Source organism: Neomonachus schauinslandi, chromosome 1 (assembly GCF_002201575.2).
Source record: "Neomonachus schauinslandi chromosome 1, ASM220157v2, whole genome shotgun sequence".
In the NCBI taxonomy this organism is placed as follows: Eukaryota; Metazoa; Chordata; class Mammalia; order Carnivora; family Phocidae; genus Neomonachus; species Neomonachus schauinslandi.
Window position 1 is genome coordinate 18,193,758 of NC_058403.1, and position 21,075 is coordinate 18,214,832.

The window sequence follows — 21,075 nt, forward strand, 5'->3', positions numbered from 1 at the left end:
TTGACCAATGTGCTAATGAAATGTGGATCATACCCTTACTTCTATAAAGTGACACCAACATTAGAGGTAGGAAACTTTACTTTTCCTTTTAGAATGGAGAATATTAGAACAAATCTTTTGCATAGATTTCTAAGCAAGTGAACTAAAGAGTTGCTCATAGATATGATCAATAGTTATCTTTAAGTGTTCTATTCCATTCCCATCTAGTCACTGTCATATCACTTAGGAAAATAGCATGGGTGTTAATTGGGTGTTAGATGTGTCATGAAGACCCCAAAATCAATTACCTTGTTAGCAGATATGAGAAAGTGCTTTTCTCAGATTACAGAGAAATTTTCATATACCACTGACATTGCCATAATCGTTTAGTTAAAACTGATGCTCATCATTTAATGACAAAACACTTTGTATCAGTGTGGTCTGCCGATGAGTGTCAGTACGTGACTTTTTGCTATCTGTCCACAGGTGGATAAGGACAGACACCGAAACAATTATAGCAATTAAAGTAATCTCATGTCTGTGAAGCCTAATAATTTTTAAAAAATAGATATGTACTTTAACCTTTTTCATTTTATTTTTCTAGTAACTCAGTTTTCTGTTGAGGTATAATTTACATACTCTCATGCCCCCCTCCCCCTTTTTAAGTGTACATTTAAATGTTTGGCAAATTTGTCTACCTATGTAATCATCAACAAAGCACAATGTAGAATATACTCATCACCCCTCAAAATTTCATTGTTTCCAATACAGAAAATTACCCCCCATCCCTAACCCCAGGCGGCCACTGATCTGCCTTCTGTCCTTACAGATCAGATACAACTTTTCTAGAGTTGTTGGTGAAGCAGTTGCTTGTTTCTTTTTATTGCTGAATGGTATTTCCATTGTATGGGTATTCCACAATTTATTTATTCAGTCACAAGTTGATGAACATTTGTTCAGTTTGGGGCCATTTTGAATAAAGCTGCTGTAAACCTTAGTGTGTGAGTCCTTCAGTGGGTATGTTCTGTGTCTTAAAAAAAAAAAAATTATCCGAGAGAGCAAGCGAGTGGGGGGACATAGGGAGAGGAACAGAGACTCTCAAGCAGACTCCCTGAAGAGCATGGAGCCCCACACGGGACTCAATCCCAGGACCCTGGAATCATGACCTGAGCCGAAGGCAGACACTTCACCGACTGAGCCAACCAGGCGCCCCTCAATTCTAGTTTTTAAAAAAAGTCTATTATTTAGGATTTTCAATATTTGATGTCTTCTGCAGTTTTTCTTCTTACAATATGTATGCTAATTTTCTTACTTCACAGGCTAGGATCTTCAATATAGTGTTGAATAGAAATGGTGACAGCTGGTATGTGTCTTTCCCCAAATTTTAGAAGGAAGACAAACTATTATATATGATGTTAGCTGCAGGTTTTTCAGACACTCTATCACGTTAAGGAAGTTCCCTTCTAATTCTAGTTTGCTCAATTTTTATCATGAATGAATGTTAAATTTTACTGTATACTTTTCCTACAGCTATTGGGATAATCAGCTTTGTCTCCCTGTATTGTATAAATTGGTGAGTTACATTGAGTTATTAAATTCTCCTAGTGATTCATTTTTTTAAAAACATTTAAATTGTGGTAAAATATACATAAAATTTACCATCTTACCCTTGTTTAAGTGTGTACAGTTCAGTAATGGAAAGTATATTCACATTGTTGTGTAATCAATATCCAGGAATTTTTAATCTTGCAAAACTGAAACTCTATACCTATTAAACAACTCCCCATTTCCCCCCACCGAGAAATCACGTTTTCTAAGAGTTTCAGTCTGTGACACACTGGAAATAAAAAAGTGGTCCTTCACCATGGGTTTTAAAATCAGTCTAAGTATTTTAAATCAGTTTATTTGTAGTAAAAAGCCTTTTAAACATCTGCTTAGCTTGCAAATCAAGCTTTAAAGTCATACACACACCAAAAAAAATCAGTGTTTTGGGATTACGAATATATCTAATTTTCTGATTATTTTCATTACTTCAAACTAGATAAAATTAGGTTTTGTGTTTTTAAAGCAGTTTGTTTCACTCAAACCATAATTTTGTAAACATGTCAATCAGCGTTTGATATTGCTTGACCATAAATAACATATAGCACCTTTTCCCCTGACCCCTTTGATTCCACAGACTCTCGTCCTGGCTGAAGCATCCTGCCGTTGTGCAGAAAACATAAACAGGTAATTTTTTTTTAGTTAAAAAAGGTTTACTAAAAATTTCTACTTTAACAGTCATTGGCTTGCCTTTTGACAAGGAATCAGTGTTACCATTTCTTCTTTTTCTATTCTAAAACAGTTTGGCTCTGTGGATGGGATTTCATTTCTTTTTTTAAAAGTTTATTTATTTTGAGAGAGAGAGAGAACGTGCAAGCAGGGGAGAGGGGGAGAGAATCTCAAGCAGACTCCCTGCTGAGTGCAGAGCCCGTTGAGGGGCTCGATCCCAAGACTGTTGGGAGATCATGACCTGAGACAAAATCAAAAGTTGGATGCTCAACTGAACCACCCAAGAGCCCTCATTTATTTTCTTAAAGACTAAATTCTAACATCTAATTTTAGTTCAGTGGAATCTGTTCTTCCCAAATTGATAGGTTTTAAGTATATGGGACTCTCATGTACAATACAGCAGATGTAGACTGTCATATTTTCATCCAACCTAATACTCCAGGAACTTGAGACTATTTTTTTATGCAGGAAAAAAACTTCCAAAAACACAGAAATATACTGTATAATAGTTTTATTTTTCTCATTTTACTATTTTTACATTTTATGCACAAATATTTTTTATCTGAGTAAAAATAGAAAATAACTGTTCCATGTAAAATTACAAAAAAAATAAAAACCACAAAGCAATACATAATCGTTATTATGACTGTATAAGTGTCTTTATTTAAAGAGTAAAAATGTATGCAAAAATCCTCCTTCCTTTTACAAAAGACTGAGAATATTTTTTTCTGGCAGCAAGTGAAGTATCACTGAAATATCAGTATTTTTACACCTCCTAGATGTGAAGACATTAAGTTAGTCACAGGTTGTTTTATAATTATGAATTTTAAAACACTTTTGTGCTATTTCAAAGATACACTAGTTCTTTTTAAAAGGCAGTAGCATAAAACGATGAACATGGAAAACAGCCAACCTCACCAAAAATATTTGGAGGCACAACCCTTTAAAGAAATATCACACTTGAGTTTCACCATTAATCGGGAGAGAAAAACAACTAAACCATTTCCCTAATTAACTGACATGGATTGATACAAAATTAATGTGATATGATGAGTCGATCCATATGAAGATCAACCACACATAGCAATTCTGTTTAATATGTCTGATTTTCCGATATCAACACAAATTTCCAAACTTCAGGCTAGATACATATGAAAGTTGGCTCAATGAGAACCTCATGGGGAAAAGAAGTTTTAAAACAAAAATGGACATTTCCTTATTTCTGTACTTAGTACAAAAGATGACCAATCATTTTATCTTTCTTCCTTTAAATACACTGTAAATTCCCCTATGGAAAATTTATTCATAAAAACAGCAAAGAATGAATAGCATGAATTATATTTTCTTTTACAACGCAAGTTCTCTTCCAATAAAAGAAAAGATTCCTGGCTTTCTGAGGATCGTAACCTCAATAAGGACAATGAAAACAGTTTAAGTTGAGAAAAAATAACTGAAGCTTCCTGAATCAATTGGGGAAATCAGTCTCTTGAATTCACCTATGTTCTGATGCATAAAATGATGGTGACAGATGAAGAAGCAAAAGAAAAAAGAAATAGCACCTGATCCTGTATGAGAATGATCTTTGTTCAAGTTATAATGGGGAATAAAATAAAAACTGCCAAAGGAAGAAAAATGGAGAGAATGTGTTCTTGGAAAAAGGAATCTAAGGAATGCTTAAAGGAGAAACAGCAATAGTTTGACTTTGGAGATCTAAAAGAAATGTGGGTGTTCCTTGCCTTAAAATATATACATATACATACAGTTGCAACATGAAGTCTGTCACCTTTCCTAAAACATTAAAATAATGTCTTCCCAAAAGCATTTTAAATATTAAAGTCAAAAATTTTAAGCTCTTGCTAACATACCAGAACAGTTTATTTTATTGTATTTTTTAAAACTATGAGGACTTGTCAACTCCCCAGACTGCAAGACGGTGCAGCAAAACCTTTTTTTTGGTGATCTATTTGTTCTGAACATAGAGCTTCTATATATTATTTCATATGGTTATTCTACTCAGATATTCTTGTAGTCAGTGCCCAAATTAAACTAATAGTTTGTCAGTCTATTCCATATGTGTTTATAGAAAGGTAAAAATACAAGTTACAAGTTTTACTCTTTTTAGGCATCCACTGCAGGGTCTTAAATGACTTAAGCATATAAATGAACTGATATTACACATTGCAGTCCTACAGCCCAGCACTTCAAGTTATGATTTGAGGTTACCAGAGAAGAAAACCAGAGATCCTTCCTCTCCTGCTTTTTCCTAGGATCCCTGCCTTATGGTTCATTCCAGACCACTATCTGGGACCAGTACAGAGACCGCTAGCAATGCCTCCTTGACTTATAACCATGGCCCTCTCCTCCGGTTAGTCAGAAGCATCAACTGAGCTCTTATAAAGCTGTTTAGGGGGATGGATTTAAAGGAAATGATGAGGAAGAAGGTGCATAAAGTAATGTGTGAGAATCAACCTTCTGCCCTAAGAGGATTAAAAGCTCTTTGCCAGTATCTCATGATTCGTGTATAATACCTTAAAACAAAAAGAAAAAAAGCAAGCAAGCAAAAAAGAAAGACATTTCTAGCCATCTCTGTTTAGTGTTAGCTGGTGATAAGAGTTTCATATATGAGAATCATATAATTAAAACATTTTTTAAATGAGTTATTATGTTTTAATACATCTTTCCTTTTGACTACCATTATATCTTCATATATATGTGTATAGTTGTCAACTGGACATGTACAAAGATATTTATACTCACACATATATAATATTCAAAAGGAAGAAATTAAGTAAATGGGAAATTTTGTTTTGAGAGAAGACTGCCTATACTGGAGAATTTCTTTTTAAAACTACTGGCAAGTAATTTGCTCTTGTCTTGAAAGGTGAAGTACTGCTTACTGATTTAAAGTCTTCATTTCATCAGAAACACAATGACTATTATGCTTTTGCACAATACACTGGCAATATAGGACAATTTTAAAAAAGAAAGGAAGCAAGCCATACCAAACCAAACTAAACTTTTATTTTCTGGCTGAGGTATATACTTTTTGTTTTTTAAATCTCTGACAGGAAAAACAGAGATCATTTCAGAATTTTTGTAATAGTTGGTTTATTAGAATTAAATGCCTCTCTTAAATAATTTAAATTCTTGGCCTGACATTATGAATAATCTATACAGAAAATCCTTAAAATTAGCTTGAGTTAAGCCAGATTTCAACCTGGATCTCCTTCTGCAGCAATGCTCTTCTGCCAGTCGACTTCTTATTGTCCTTGCTTGCAAATATATAAATTATTTTAATAACTTGATACTCTCAGTTTAGTAATTTATTAATATTATAATTTTATTCGATATGAATATTTTAGCTCTGCTTGATTAGATGAAACAGGCACACATGCTTTAGCTATGAAAAATTCCATTTTCTGGTTCTATGTAAAGCAACATCTAAAGCAGCAGAGAAGGGAAACAGTTATATTTTCAAAAATAGTTAAGCCAGACTGTTTCCTGGAGATACTTCATTTATTTTTCATCCTCAGATGCTACTGGCTATTTTTGGTAGGGCTAGACATTAATACTGACCAGTTTAGCTTTCCTGACTGTTAACAAACTATCCCACAATGAACCTGACTTCGTGCTGAAGACATTGTGGTGATCCTTAACATACACGTATTCTAAAATATATGCTCAAAGTAAAAAGATCCAAATTCACAGGAGTATGAAATATTTATAAAAAAATCATGCGTCAGATTGTACAGTCTAGAAATAAAAGAAGATTCAAATTCAGTAATAAAGGAAGAGCAATACTTGCTCTAATATTTAAGAAAGACCTCGGGCTCCCAGAAGATCCTGGGCTCAATTCTCCTTTTCCGTCTGCAGGGAAGCAGTGGCCAGGGCTACTGCTGTGACCGGCTGGGCAATCCCATGGAGCTGCATCTTTGCAAGTTTCTTCTGTTCACATTCTGTGACCAAACGGTTCAACTCTGCTGCACTGTATCCAATAAGTGTCTTCAAGTCACAGACAAACTTGTACACAAATCTCTTGCCTTGAACTTTACAAATCATGTCCCCATCATAATAATACCTTTAAAAAGAAAAACATGTTAGGACTATACAAAAAATACAGAATTTGGATTTCTTACAATAGTTCACAAATCCTTCCATAAGCAGGAGCCTAGTACTGTATTTCCCTGATAGCAATTAACATTGAAGTTATATAGAAATATTTAATGTTACTATCCAAGGAAACTTCAAAGCATTGCTTACTAAAATTTCAATGTTCAGTATTCTAAAACTCTATATACTAAATTTTCAAACCATATTTCAACAATTATGATAAAATATTGATTTAAAAATGAACATTATTAAAACAAAACAAAAAACCTTGGGAGCAGTAATAGAACCTAAGAACAAGGGCTTGGAGTCAGAATGTCAAGATTCAAAATCCAGTGTCTCAACTTTGTGATTTTGTCCACACGAAAGTCACATTTTCTCTAAGTCTTTATTCCTCGTCTATACAGTGAGGATAAAAACATTACTTACCCTCAGAGAATTGCTGGGAATTAAAAGGATTATCTTTGCAAAGTGCTCACTTAAGCACGCAATGACTGGCACATAGCAGTCTATAAAATATAAGCTATGTTAATAATTAAGAACCCACATAAAAGGAGAAATTTGTAATACACATATTCTATGGACTGTGGGAATGTCCACTTCTTTTCTGCATTGTACAAAAATCCCTTATGTTGTAGCCACGCCTTTGCCATCATTTAATATGTAAAGGCTCTCCTTTCAGTGAAATTCTCCAAATCTAATATGGAACCTCAAAAGTATAAGTAAAGGGCTAGAAGAAAGACAGGATACAGAAAACCAAGGAAGAGGACATCATAAAGAAACAAGGTTTCTATACCTACATAGACAAATCTGGAGAAGTCCCTCTAGAAGTCTGGTTTACTGCTGCTATGTATGGAGATGGAAACAGGGCTGGATTTAGATTTACTTTGGAAAACAGTTTATTTACTGTTACGTGCTGCCAATTCCAATAAAAGGAAAAAAGTCAAGTCAAGGCTTTTATAGGCAGGACGACTGTTAAGCCTTGTATTTTGCTTTGTTTTTTATTGTATTATTTTTCCCCACCTCCTTGAAGCCTTTATTTTAAAACTGCACTACCCATTTGTACCAATTTGACAATAAGCAGTTATGAAAGGAACGACTATTTCCCAAAGTACCAAAATGCTGTAAACTACCACATTTGGCAGGATTTTATTATTTAAGTCATTCAACTTAATCAAAAGTCCATTAATGGGGGCGCCTGGGTGGCTCAGTCGGTTAGGCCACTGCCTTCGGCTCAGGTCATGATCCTGGAGTCCCGGGATCGAGTCCCGCGTCGGGCTCCCTGCTCGGCAGGGAGTCTGCTTCTTCCTCTGACCCTATCCCCTCTCATGTGTTCTCTCTCTCTCATTCTCTCTCTCTCAAATAAATAAATAAAATCTTTAAAAAAAAAAAAAAAAAAAAAAAAAAAAAAAGTCCATTAATGAAAAGGTGGATCTACATGCAGGAAATTAAGTCCCTTTTCCTTAATTTCTGAACAGTGAAAGTCTAACAGTCAATTATGTTCACTTTCTCAGTGAGAGATACAACACAGTGGACAGAGTTCTTGTGTTTCCTTTTGTGCCAATTATGTTTATACATAATTTAGATCTTAGCCCACAAATCACCAATTGCCTGTCATCCAGTTTAAAATGAGATTGGTATTTCAATTTCTTACGAAAATTTCTACATAATATATAAGGCTGTAACAAATAGACACTTGAGAAAAAAGTAAGATAAAGGAAGAAAGTGGTTTTATATTTCAAGGAGAAAAATGGAATTGGTATAATCTTATGTCTCTTGGTACGAGGTGATAAAGAATACACTGTTTTAATTTTACTTAGTATGTCCTTCAATCTACTAGATGCTGTCATACAACCACATATAATAGCATTCATCACATTTGTACCCTCTCTAAAATGAAGAAAGTAGAAAGGTACACGATACCTGTGTTTTCATGGATATGATTTTGCCCTTTTCTTTTTAAACTTGTATTTTTTTAGCCTTTTAAATTGTGAAATATATTTCCCTAGAATCCCTCCAAGGTCCCTCCCAATCACTACCCCTGCTTCACTCTAAAAGGCAAAAACAATCCTGTTCCATGATGGTAATTCATTGCTTGTCACCCAAACATGCATCCCTAAATGCTGTAATTTACTCTTCCTGTTTCTTGAACTTTACACTATAAATGCATTCATACAATATATACTCTCTTGGGTCTGATTCCTTTGCTGAACATTGCATTTGTGAGGTTCATCCACATCAGTGCTTGTAGCCCAGTTCATTTCCATGGACACACGGTCCACTCTTGTTTACCACAATTCATTTATTCACTGTCCTGTTGGACAGTGATAGGTATTTGGTTTCTGGTTTTGGGATATTATAAATAATGCTGCTATAAGCATGTGTGCGGGCATATGCATGCAATTCTGTTTGGTAGATATTGAGAGAAACTGCTGGGTTACAGGTTATATTCCTACCAAAAGTGTAGAGGCATTCCTGGTCCTCTATATCCTCATCACCTGGTACATTGGCAAGCATCTAAATTTTAGTCATCCTGAGATATACATTGTGCCATTTTATTGTGGTTTCCAACCAAATTTCCCTGATTACGAAAGAGGCTGTGCGCTGCGGGGAACAGTCACTGGCCATGAGGATAATCTCCAGGCCATAGTGTCTATTCATGTCTCTTGACTATTTTTTCTATTTCTTCTATTGATTTGTAAGAGTTCTTAAGTTACTTCAGACATGACTTTTATGTCAGGTTTGTGGCTTGCCTTTCACTCTCCCGACAATGGCTTTTGTTGACCAAAAAAGTTCTTAATTAAATTTCTTAATTTTCTCCACCAGGATTAGTGCTGTCGATTCTGTCTGATGCCTTTCCTCACCTACTGACATCATGGAGGTATTTCTAGATGCTTTCCTATTTTACTTTCCATATTTAGAGCTACAAGCTACATGGGACCGATTTCTAGTATGGTATGAGGAAGGGGTCGAGTTTCACTTTTTTCCATACGGACAGTCAACTGTCCGAGCTCCATCGATTGAAAGTGGGTCTTTTCCTCATGTGTTTTCCCCACGCCATCTTTAAGTCAAATACTCTTATATCCTCGGTTCTACTTGGGCTTTCTATTGTAATCTGTGGTCTATTTGTCTCTCCTAAGCAAACGACACACTGTCTTATTGTTGTAGCTTTACAGCAAGTTTCAAGCTCTTGGCGAGCAAGTCTTCCCACTCTGTTACAATCTTTGGGTATCCTAGCTACTGTGGCACTTTATATTCCCACATAAATTTTATAATCACCATGTTAAGTTCTACAAAAAAACTTTCTGCATTGAAACGTATCAATCTGAGGAGAACTGGCATCTTAATGATTAATTCTAATAATTTATCTATAATTTTGAAGAACTTTTATATATGCAATTATATCAACTGCCAAAAATGACAGCTTTAATTTTCATTATATGGAAATGATCTTTAGATAGTTGGCAAAGTATGTGAGACTAAATAAGTGATAAACACATTGAAAATAAAGCATTTTAGGGGCACCTGAGTGGCTCAGTCAGTTTAAGTGTCTGCCTTCAGTTCAGGTCATGATCTCAGGTTCCTGGGATCGAGTCCCGCATCTGCGGGTGGGGGGTGTCCCCTGCTCAGCAGGGAGTCTGCTTCTCCCTCTCCCTTTGCCCCCACCCCCACCTCCCACTCATACTCTCTCATTTGCCCTCTCTCAAATAAATAAATAAAATTAAAAAAAAAAAAGAAAGCATTTTAGTTACTTATGAGTGCTAAAGAAAACAGTTATTTTGGAAAAGAAAAATAATCATGCTAAAATATGTAACAGAACTTACATGATCATGATCCTAACAATGAATACTGATATAACCACCATTTCCATATAATTATGTAATTACATTAGGATGAAGGGAAAGTGTGTGTGTGTGTAGTGATGAGAGGTGAATCATAATCTCTCAGTGTGAAATTCACAATGTCCAAATGAAACATGAAGTAGCAGTAAAAGCATATTATTTAGAAATAGAGATAAATTACAGAGCTATTTCACACTATGTTCACTCTTCCAAAAAGACATTAGTTCCATATATTCACATATCCTGCTTTTTTACTTAAATGCACATATTGAATTTCCATCACTGGGGTAAGCATAATTTCTGAGAGTAATTATGTCAAAAAAATTCATACTACTTATGTTACAAATAATTTTATTCTATTTCATTTCAATCTGTGTAAAGGTTGGATATTCAGATACAGGCAGGCTGAAGGGAAAGAAATAACAGAGAAATGGGGCGACATTTTGCACCTAGTTATAAAAACAGAAAATATCTGCATCTTTGCTAAAATTTACACTCAATTCACCTATGCAAATGACAGCATCTTTATCTGTTATGTAAATGACAAAAACCTCAGAGATTAAACATGTAAGTTTTAAACAGAGTAATATATGCTTTTCAACCAGATAAAAGCAAATAATCTTGGAATCATCTTAAAAAAAAAATACGTGCCTCAAAATTATTACTAAAGATCTTGTAAAAAGTCATTTTTGGGGTGCCTGGGTGGCACAGTCGGTTAAGTGTCTGACTTGGTTTCAGCTTGGGTCGTGATCTCAGGATCAGGGGATCAAGCCCCCTCCCCGCCTCCCCCACCGCCCCGGCTCCACACTGAGCGCAGAGTCTGCTAAAGTTTCTCTCTCCCTTTCCCTCTGCCCCCCCACCCCACCCCAGCATGCTCAAGCACGCACAAACTCACTCTCTCTAAAATAAATAAATCTTGGGCGCCTGGGTGGCTCAGTTGGTTAAGCGACTGCCTTCGGCTCAGGTCATGATCCTGGAGTCCCTGGATCGAGTCCCGCATCGGGCTCCCTGCTCGGCAGGGAGTCTGCTTCTCCCTCTGACCCTCCCCCCTCTCATGTGCTCTCTCTCATTCTCTCTCTCTCAAATAAATAAATAAAATCTTTAAAAAAAATAAAATAAATAAAATAAAATAAATAAATCTTTAAAAAAAAGTCACTTTTAACATAAGTGTGAAACTTTCAGCTCTTTGTTTAATGAAATAAACATCTTATGAACAAGTCTTTTAATGTTTTAGAACAATGTTAAACCTAGAATAAGAAGTCATTTTTTAGAAATGCTTGATAATAAAAAAAAAATAATAAACAATAATAATGATAAATGGTTACCTTAATGCACGACTGAGTTTCTCATAGTTCATTGTAGGCTTATTTTTACGTTGTCCCCATTTTTGTGCAACTAGTTCAGGCTGATTTAGCTTAAACTCGCCTTCATCACCGACCCAAGAAATGCAGTCTCGAGCATCCTTGTCAGTCAGAAGTTCTAGCAAAAACTGCCACAGTTGGATTTGACCATTGTTTCCTAAATTGACAAGAAGGACAAGCATTGACCACAGTGCCATGGATTAATAGCAGGCAAAAGGCAACAAATAGGTTCTTCTCTGGGTCATTCCTCAACCTCGCTAAAAACAAATTTTTTTTTTTTTTTTTTTTACAAATGCTGTTTAAATATTGCCAGAGAAATAATCTATGTTCATATTTTCATACAGTGAAATAAAACAAAATACACATGATTTGACAAATTTTATAAATACCATAAGATAATGCAAAAATACCTGTTCTGTTCCCAGGTGAACTTCTATCTTCTCCTGAAATCCTTGGAGCTCTTTGTACTTTAGCTGCCTTTGCACTACTATTTATAACTTTAATGGTAGTTGGTGTAGCAGACTGCACTGATGCTGGAATAATCTGCACAGCTGCAAAGAAAAACAGAGGGAGTTTTTTTCCTTCTAATACAAGCAGTGAAAAAAATTACTGAAAGACATAAAATGCTATTAGTTTTACTGATGCCCCTCTAATTAGCTCAACAAAAGGGCCTCATTTAAAAAAAGCCTTAATCCACAGCAGTTTTGAACAAAATTACCAAAGAAGTTCCAAGGATAAGGTATGATGTTTGCATTATGGGTTGTGAATCTTGGGGAATAAGAGTTGGTCTTATTTTCAATTGACTTAGTGTGTATACACATTACACAAAGAATTATAAAAACATTGGCTTTAAGAATATTTCTTCATTAAAAGTAGTTTATCAAGTGTTGGGAGAAAATATGGTCAAATGAGAACTCATTCGCACTACTGATGAGAACACCAACACCTACCACCACTTGGTGAAAAGCTGTGGTAATCCCTAGTCAGGCTGGAAGGGTGGAACCCCTGTGATAAACCAGAGAATCTCACACACATTCTTACAAATACTCATTCCATGATATTCAGAGTTTTAAAAATAACAGACAGCAGTGAAAATGAAATCACACTGTAAGTATCATCACAAGTCTCATAACTGTTACACAAAAAGCAAGTTATAAATGGATATGTACAGTTTATTATCATTTTACCCAAAAAGTTTAAACACTGGTAAAACAATGCTATAAAGTGTGGTAGCCTCATTGGTAAAAATGTAAAATATGCATAGAATAATAAACATCAAATTCAGGATAGTCATTTAAAATGAGATCTACAACATGGTAAAATTGATATATAAAGTTTTAGTTCTTACGGTGTACACAGATATTAGTTACTATACTTTATTTCTTGGTATATCTAAAATACTTCATAAAAAGTTTAAAAACTAATTTTATTACCTTGCAGTTCTGAATTTTAAAAGAAAATTTCTTATTTCAAATGGGCCATATATTACGGGATGAATACTCACGCTGATCAATTGTAACTATCTCATTCATCTGTTGTTCTTGGCTTGCCAACACATCTGAAGAACACACATAAAAATTTTTGTTTACATTTACCCCAGCAATGCAAACTCAAGTTAGTAAAACTCAATTCAATTGACCAACCAAATAAACTAAAAAGCAAAACATTAAATAAAACTTATTGGCACAATAACCTAAAAAATATCTGATAGTCACTTTGCAAAGAAAAGATGTTTTTAAGAGAAATAACAGATGGAGAGCTCTAATTCTTTTAATGTTAAGAGCTGTTAGGAAAATGGAATTACTTTTTATAATTTACAGTATAAAAGAGCAGTTCAGATTCCGAGTTGGATAGTACCATAACATAAATATCTATAGCTAAATCTATCTGTATAAAACCATTTAAAACATGGAAATCTTCAAGATCAAATCAAAGATGAGCATGTATACCACACTGAAATTGCTTATATAATTGTTAGATATGCATTTGCAGTCAAGATGACGGAGAGATGGTCATAACTTACTAATCTGTTCTAAGAGATTGAATAAAAGATTTGAATAAAACTGCCTTAACTTTTTTTAAGATTTTATTTATTTGAGAGAGAGAGAGAGACGGAGAAAGTGAGTCAGGGGAGGGGCAGAAGGAGAAAGAATCTCAAGCAGACTCTGTTGAGCAGAGAGCCCCACGATCTTATGACCCTGAATCACGACCTGAGCTGAAATCAAGAGCCGGATGCTTAACTGACTGAGTCACCCAGGCACTACAAGACTGCTTTAATTTTATAATGCTCCCTAAAGATAGCTAAATTTTCAATAAAATTGTAGTCGTCCTAAAAGTCACAAGTGAATGAAATAATATAACGATGGCTACAAATATAGCTCTCAACATGAGAGTTACACTGTAAAGGTCCTAATATAACTCCTTAGAGATCCATTCTTGATACTCATCTGTTGCTATCCCTTACTCAAATGCTATTCTTTATTTCTTAAATGAGAATTCCTATTTCCCATACTCTAATACTTCAGCCTATTTATTTAGTGCCTATCACAGATTAGATGCTTTTCTCTTGAAGCTGTACCCACCAGCAATCATCTGTGTACTCAGTGAGTCCTAGCCTGGGCACCGAGCACAGTTCTACTTATGGTGCCATGCCAGGATCCAGCTCCAGACACACACAGCTGGAAAGGACTGAGAAACTTTTAAAAAGAGGTCTAAACCCTACCTGTCAGATGGGGGCTTTCTTTGGGGATACAATTATATGGGACTAGCCTGAGATCTTGGTTCTGATCTTAGCACTCACTTATTGGCTCTGTGACTTTGGTAAATTATTCAACCAACTTAAGCATTAATTTCCTCATGTTTAAATGAGATATCCCCACCTACCACCTCATGAGGCTGCTATAAGGAATAAAGGAAGATGTTTTCAAAAAGCACAATGCCTGAAACATAGCTTAACTTTTCCGTAAACTGGAGATGTTACTGCTTCATCCAGATTCCTAGTTCTGAGCATTCTCCCCACTTCAAGGAAATGAATAGATAACACAAGATTCCTCCGCTCCCCATACTAGGAAAAGTCTCTGAATAAGCTTGAAAGATTGAGAAGCGCTAGGAGAACCAGAGACAACCACAACAAAGTGCTGCCGTGGGGGAGAGAGCAAAACCCACCAATTTTAAACTGTAGTCTAAACACTGTCTTTGTCCTCATCTTGACAGTTCCTACAAGGATACATTTCAGTAAACATGACTCACATGTTAAAAACCTGAAACAATTCAAGAGTTTTCTTTTTTATCTGAAAAGCTGTGTAGAGAAAGAAAAAAACCCTGTGAAACCAAGGACAAACCTTTAATCAGAACATTTAAATTATTTATCTAATAAGAAAAACTGGAAATAAACTCTGTAAATGTAATGAATGCAGTAAGACTTTCAGTGTCAATATACACTTCTCCCCTCTAATATTTAAGAGATTCCATGAAAGAGAAACTATAATCAATGAAGGAAAGCCTCTTTCCAGAGCTCATTTCTTATTCAGCAGCAGAGAATGCACCCCAGATGAAAACCCTAAGCCTTCAAATACCTGCGGAAAATCCCTCCAACCAGAGCTGTTCCTTTACTGGGCACATAATAGAACCAACCCTACCAGTTACCTTTTTATCCATAACCACTATAAAAACAAAGTCAGAGTTTGTCTTATTCACACAAAGTATGTAGGTCTGGCTAGCATTTCTAGCCTGTAGAATGGTGTTAGGGAACAGGTTACTGCTACAATAACAGATAGTCACTGAAATATAAGATGGAGGGCACCTGGGTGGCTCAGTTGGTTAAGCGACTGCCTTCGGCTCAGGTCATGATCCTGGAGTCCCTGGATCGAGTCCCGCATCGGGCTCCCTGCTCAGCAGGGAGTCTGCTTCTCCCTCTGACCCTCCCCCCTCTCATGTACTCGCTCTCTCTCTCTCTCAAATAAATAAAATCTTAAAAAAAAAAAAAAAGAAATATAAGATGGATTAAAATTCAAACAAAATAATTTAAATTTATTTGAGCTTTTTGTTGGTCAGCCAAGTAGTTTCTATTTTCTGTATAAAGTCACTTAATCATAATAATAATGTCTGTGGAACCAACATGGAAACACTTATAACCAGCAGACTTCAAAACAGAGGACTGCACACTTACACTTCTCCTTTTTCTCTTAAGATCCCATTCAATTAAAAGAAATTTTAGGTTTAATTCCATTAATGATGAAAAGAACAAGAGGGAAGAAATCTGTGGACAATCTTAAATTTCCAGAAGATGAAGAGTAAATGAAAGAACTGACTGATGAAACAGAAGTCAACGAGACTGGAATTTATGGAGAGAGCTAAGTGTAGGTCACATCATCTTAAAAGCCTGGATTCTGATGTTCTTCAGTCTGGTTTTGGATCTTGGCTCTGCCGTTCCCTAGCCATGTACCCTTGTGGGGCTGGCTCTCTAAGCCACGGTATCCTATCTAAAAAATAAGGAAAGTAATGATTTGTGGCATTAGCAGAGGGATTAAATGAGATATTATCTATAAAGCTCCCAGCACAGCCTTATACAATTAATAGGTGTTAATTATTATTGCTATTATCAATGATCACAATGAACAATGAAGACAAAGTTATAAAGAAATAAAGTTAAATTCAAGTTACAATACAAATAGATAACAATTCAAATTTTATACATTTTCGAAGAAGTTCCAGATGACTCCATAGAATTTCTCCCCGAGGCACTCGCTGAAAAAAATCTTCTTGGTTGAGACTGCATAATTCTCTTCCGGAAATGTTGAGTGTGGTCAGGTCTATATCAGTCATGCTGAATTCCTTCATTACCCAAACCACCCAATGCAGGACTTGGTCTGTGGACCACTGTATAGGATCTAAAGAGAAAAATATTACCATTAGCCTAGTTCTATCTCAGATATGTATAAATTCACGGTTAATTTGTCAGTACACATATACATACACACATACATATGGAGAAAAATCCAGACAGGTTTTTTTCCCAAGTATTTACTTAATCTATGATAAGTAAATCCAAATAGTCATTTTCCTCATCATTTTTTTACTATCTAATTGAATTCACAAACTCAAAAAGGTTTTTAATACTATATTTTCTCCTCATATCCTTTTCAAGTTCTCAATCTAAATTTTTAATGAATTCACCTGGTTTTACATCAGTTAGTCTAGAATTTTATCAAGAAAAACAATGTAAAATTGCTCTTCAATGGGTCAGCTGAAAGAATAAAATATGGGATTACTCTGGAGAGAATGGATTACGTTCTCCAAGTTTTAAACATTACTTTGTAGCAGTGTATAATTTGGTACACTGGAAAAAAAAAAAAAAAGAAAGAAAGAAAACTGTAAGGGGGTTCTGAGGAGCTAGACTTATTCTCCAAAATGTGCACAACATAATCTTTTCTCCCTTCTGCTTCTTATAAAAACCTGGTGCTCCTATATAGACCCTTTAGTGGCACTTATAATACAACATGCAAATTGCATGTTTACTCATTTGTCTTTGCCTGTAATACATTAAGGTCTTAAATATAAGGACTGTGTCTTATAAACCAGTGTATCTTTGGAGTTTACCACAATGCCTTATGCATAGCATAATCTGTTAAATCTATGATAAGTAAATCCAAATAGTCATTTTCCTCATCATTTTTTTACTATCTAATTGAGTTCACAAATGAAAAAGATGACCAACATGTATAAATATTTCATTGTTGTATCCCTGGCACCTAATGGAGTATTCTACCCATATAAATTTAGTAAAAACTGGCTGAATTAATTTTGGTATAGGTATTTCTGCATGGAGAAGATGATCTATCTAAATAGTACCGGTTACAGGCTCTCCAAGATGCATGCTATTCAACTGGAATAAGTGGGAAAAAGACATTTAGGTACTTATTAAGAGCCAATTTATAATAAAAGATGAATCAAACAAATACAGGATTGACAGGCACAGAACTGATTTTTTATCTGATCTTTTCACAAAGAGGAGAAGGGAGAAGGATTCTAAGATGGCAGCGAAGTTTTTTAATGTCTCTGAATGTACACATTAAAGAAAAAACCACTAAAAGCAAAAGACAACAAAACCCAAAATCCATGTACATTTACAATAAAACCAGGTGACAATATATCCCCATGGAAGCCAAATACACACAGGTGAAGACAAAGCAGTAACAGTCAGAGACCTTCATGGTATCAGTATCTATTCAGAAGAAAGCAAAGGGGGAAGCAAAGGGAAATCTGACCCATTCTTCATTCTGAGCACAGGAGAACCTGAACACAGCCAAGAAGTTTTCACTGAAAGCACAACAGGCCAAGCTCAAAGGAGTAGCTCAAATAGTTTTGCCCAATCCAACAGCAGCTGAGTACAAAGGTCCATGGTAAGGTTTAAGGGGCTGGAGCAGTGCACCACCTTTGGATTTTTCAAACTGAGCCACAGATCACATCCAGGAGAGTGGAACACAATGAGAAACTGGAGGGAATGGGATCTAAATTGAGTAGCACAGGAACACCAAAGAAAAAGAGGAGGTCCAGATGAAAGTGGAGTAAGGGAACAGACAGGAACTGAGAAAGCCAGGGGCTATGTTTTTTTTTAAGTTTTATTTATTTAAGAATCTCTACACCCACCGTGGGGCTTGAACTCACGACCCCGAGATCAAGAGTCACGAGCTCTTCTGACTGAGCCAGGCAGGTGCCTCTACTGGCTCTGTTTTTAATACTATTTGAAAATAACAGAGGAAAGAGTTACAGAAAGTTAGAAAAGCTATCCTGAACCACACTTCCCTTTAAAAGATCAAGTAACCTCATTTTACATAAACATGAACCAAAAAAAAGTGTCATGATCAAAAAAGTAGGGGCAAATGCAAACAGTCTGATTTGTTTTCTTAAATAGTATCAGGACTTCTGGGGTAACATAACTAATTGTCTGTGCATATTCTCCCTGCTTATTTCTCTAAGACCCTAGTAAAATGATACTAAAGGAATTTTTAAAGGAAGTAAACTCATGGGAACATGAGTGAAATGATAAACGGATGGAAGATTTTCGACTAATTTTTAAAGACAGCAGAGTGAAAATCAAATGAAGTAGAAGCTATGACCCAAAATATCTATCAAGGAGGATACAGTAAGAAGTAAGCGTTTCCTGACTGCAGAACCCCCTTACTGACTCACGTCAATATTGGTTCCAGGTAGCAGGAGAGGTGTAAGTGGAAAATGAGGGACTAATTTAAAGTGTATGCTGTGGTTAGAACCTCCAGGGCCTCTCCTTCATTCTCAGGAGCCAACTGAACAGAAGCATCCCCACACACATGTCCAGATCCCCCCACCCCCTTCCACATCCCTACATCCCGGAACTTTTGGGACAGACATGAAATGGATACCGATCCCAGGACTAAAAGTCTACAAACTGAAGAGTGAGACCCTTTGCACTTCCCTTTCCACTTCTAGAATGCAGCATTCACATACATGGCAACCCTAAATCCTCAGACCAACCTTCTACTCCTGTCAGGTGTTTGGCCAATTCTCCAGATTTGTAGTGTCCCCCACCAAAAAAAAAAAAACCCCACAAACAACCAAAAACAAAAAACACCCCCCCAAACCAAAAATAAAAACAACTTTTATTTCCTAGGTGCCCTTTCTAAGGAAACCTGTAAGGAAAAATGAGAGAATAATGAGTAAATGTGAGAATAAAACTAGGAAAAACGAAAATATAAGATCCTGGAAAATGGATCCAGCACTGGAGGAAAGTCAAGATGTCTGAGGATGACAGACAGCGCTGTGGCAGATTACAAACCAATCTAGAAATACTTGAGAATTTGGGAAAAATTACAGAGTGATGGAAATGGGAGAAAGTCAGTCTTGGTATATACAGAAATCCACAAACTAAAAATTAAGTCAACTTGGAACTTCAGGAAAACCAGAAGCTGTAAAAATGCACAGTTATATGAAAAATTCTCACAACACACACAAATAACTAATGACTTAAAAGTTACGTAAGAATATTCACAAAATGGGGAAAGATAAGGTTTTATTTGCTTTGCAGGGGAAAACAATATAAGAGAACTAAACTTCATCTACTGTAACAAGAAGTTAATAATGATTAAAAGCAGTAAAGTGGAAAGTGGTTGCAAGTGGGGAGTAGGACTGAAGAACGGAAAACTGTTTTTCTAAGACTGACTTTCTTTAAACCAGACTTGACAGATACACAATGAGAGCTTCCCTGTGAGACTGGGGGACAGCTATGGAACTGGAGAGCTAGTTACATACAAATCAACTCTCTCTGTAATACTTTATTTTTGTGTGAATATATAGTATTTTAAAATGTGAATATCTAACAATTCTGGGAGCCAAAAACATGAATATTTATCTTTCTTTTTTATTATTCAAACAACTGGAAGAAAAAATAAAAATAAAAAAGCAGACTTCCCCACCTCCCCCACTTAAGCGCCGGAGGGCATGGCCTGTCTTTCTTATGTGCCATTGAAAGTCCAGCGTTTAACATGATGCCTGGCATAGGTAGTTCACTAAACCGTTAAACTGCTATAATATGCAACTCGCATTACAACTGATATCCTGGGAGGGGAAAGTAAAATCAACCTTAAAATAAGAGCAACTTTGGGGCACCTGGGTGGCTCAGTCGTTAAGCGTCTGTCTTTGGCTCAGGTCATGATCCCAGGGTCCTGGGATGGAGCCCCGCATCGGGCTCCCTGCTCCGCGGGAAGCCTGCTTCTCCCTCTCCCACTCCCCCTGCTTGTGTTCCCTCTCTCGCTGTGTCTCTCTCTGTCAAATAAATAAATAAAATCTTAAAAAAAATAATAAGAGCAACTTTTTTACAGGTAACACATTGCCCTCTTTTGAAACTCAGTAGCAATTCTGTCAGTAGTGTGGTTGAACTTGGGTATATTTATGATTTTTTTTTCAACACTGGAAATAAATTTAGTTCTGTCCTTTTCCTTAAAATATCTGTGAAATTTTGGACTAAAAAATTAAAAATTAAAAAAAAATTAAAAAGCAGAGCCATCTTTTCAATATTGTTTAATAAAGGACAAGAATGAATATTGACTTTAATTTTACTTTTAGTCAGTTTTAACATTCCCATTTGACTAGACTTCTAACTACTCTGAATTCACTGAGTTTCATCTGTAGTTTTTAAATGTGAAATAGTAAAAAAAAATCAATCAATCAGCAGGAAAAAGAATTAGAGTCCTGGAAAAATATAAAAGTGAAGGGATTGTATATATTGAAGAGGTGGCTCTAAGCTCCTGTCAAGATACAAAGTTGATATGCGTAAAATGAACTTTAGGGAACTGTCCAGTGTGAATCAATATTTCAAAGAGATTTAAAGTAGCTATGACCAGCTAACCATATTTCAATTTTGCAGAGAATTAAGCAATTTCAAAATGACTACCCTTAGGTACAGACACAGAAACCTGAAATGATAGTTTCCTAAGAAAACAGTAATCAAATTTCTAAAACTTCCCAGTTGCTAACAATTT

General features: G+C 35.7%; 1 protein-coding gene across 4 annotated transcripts in view; it reads right to left on the minus strand.

The window, feature by feature from the left end:
• Positions 1-2,800: 2,800 nt before the first annotated feature.
• The window catches only part of GABPA (GA binding protein transcription factor subunit alpha), a 35,398-nt gene continuing 17,123 nt past the window's right edge, over positions 2,801-21,075 (minus strand). For 3 of the 4 annotated variants that reach the window (XM_021678101.2, XM_021678099.1, XM_021678100.1), the window contains 5 exons: positions 16,255-16,449; positions 13,065-13,118; positions 11,971-12,111; positions 11,525-11,717; positions 5,026-6,328 (listed from right to left, as the gene is read on the minus strand). In XM_021678101.2, the coding sequence (XP_021533776.1) occupies positions 6,100-6,328; positions 11,525-11,717; positions 11,971-12,111; positions 13,065-13,118; positions 16,255-16,449 (812 nt within the window). In that variant the 3' untranslated portion in view covers positions 5,026-6,099. Of the gene's footprint in view, positions 6,329-11,524; positions 11,718-11,970; positions 12,112-13,064; positions 13,119-16,254; positions 16,450-21,075 lie in introns of all 4 variants that reach the window. The other variant, XM_021678098.2, reaches the window with a different exon arrangement.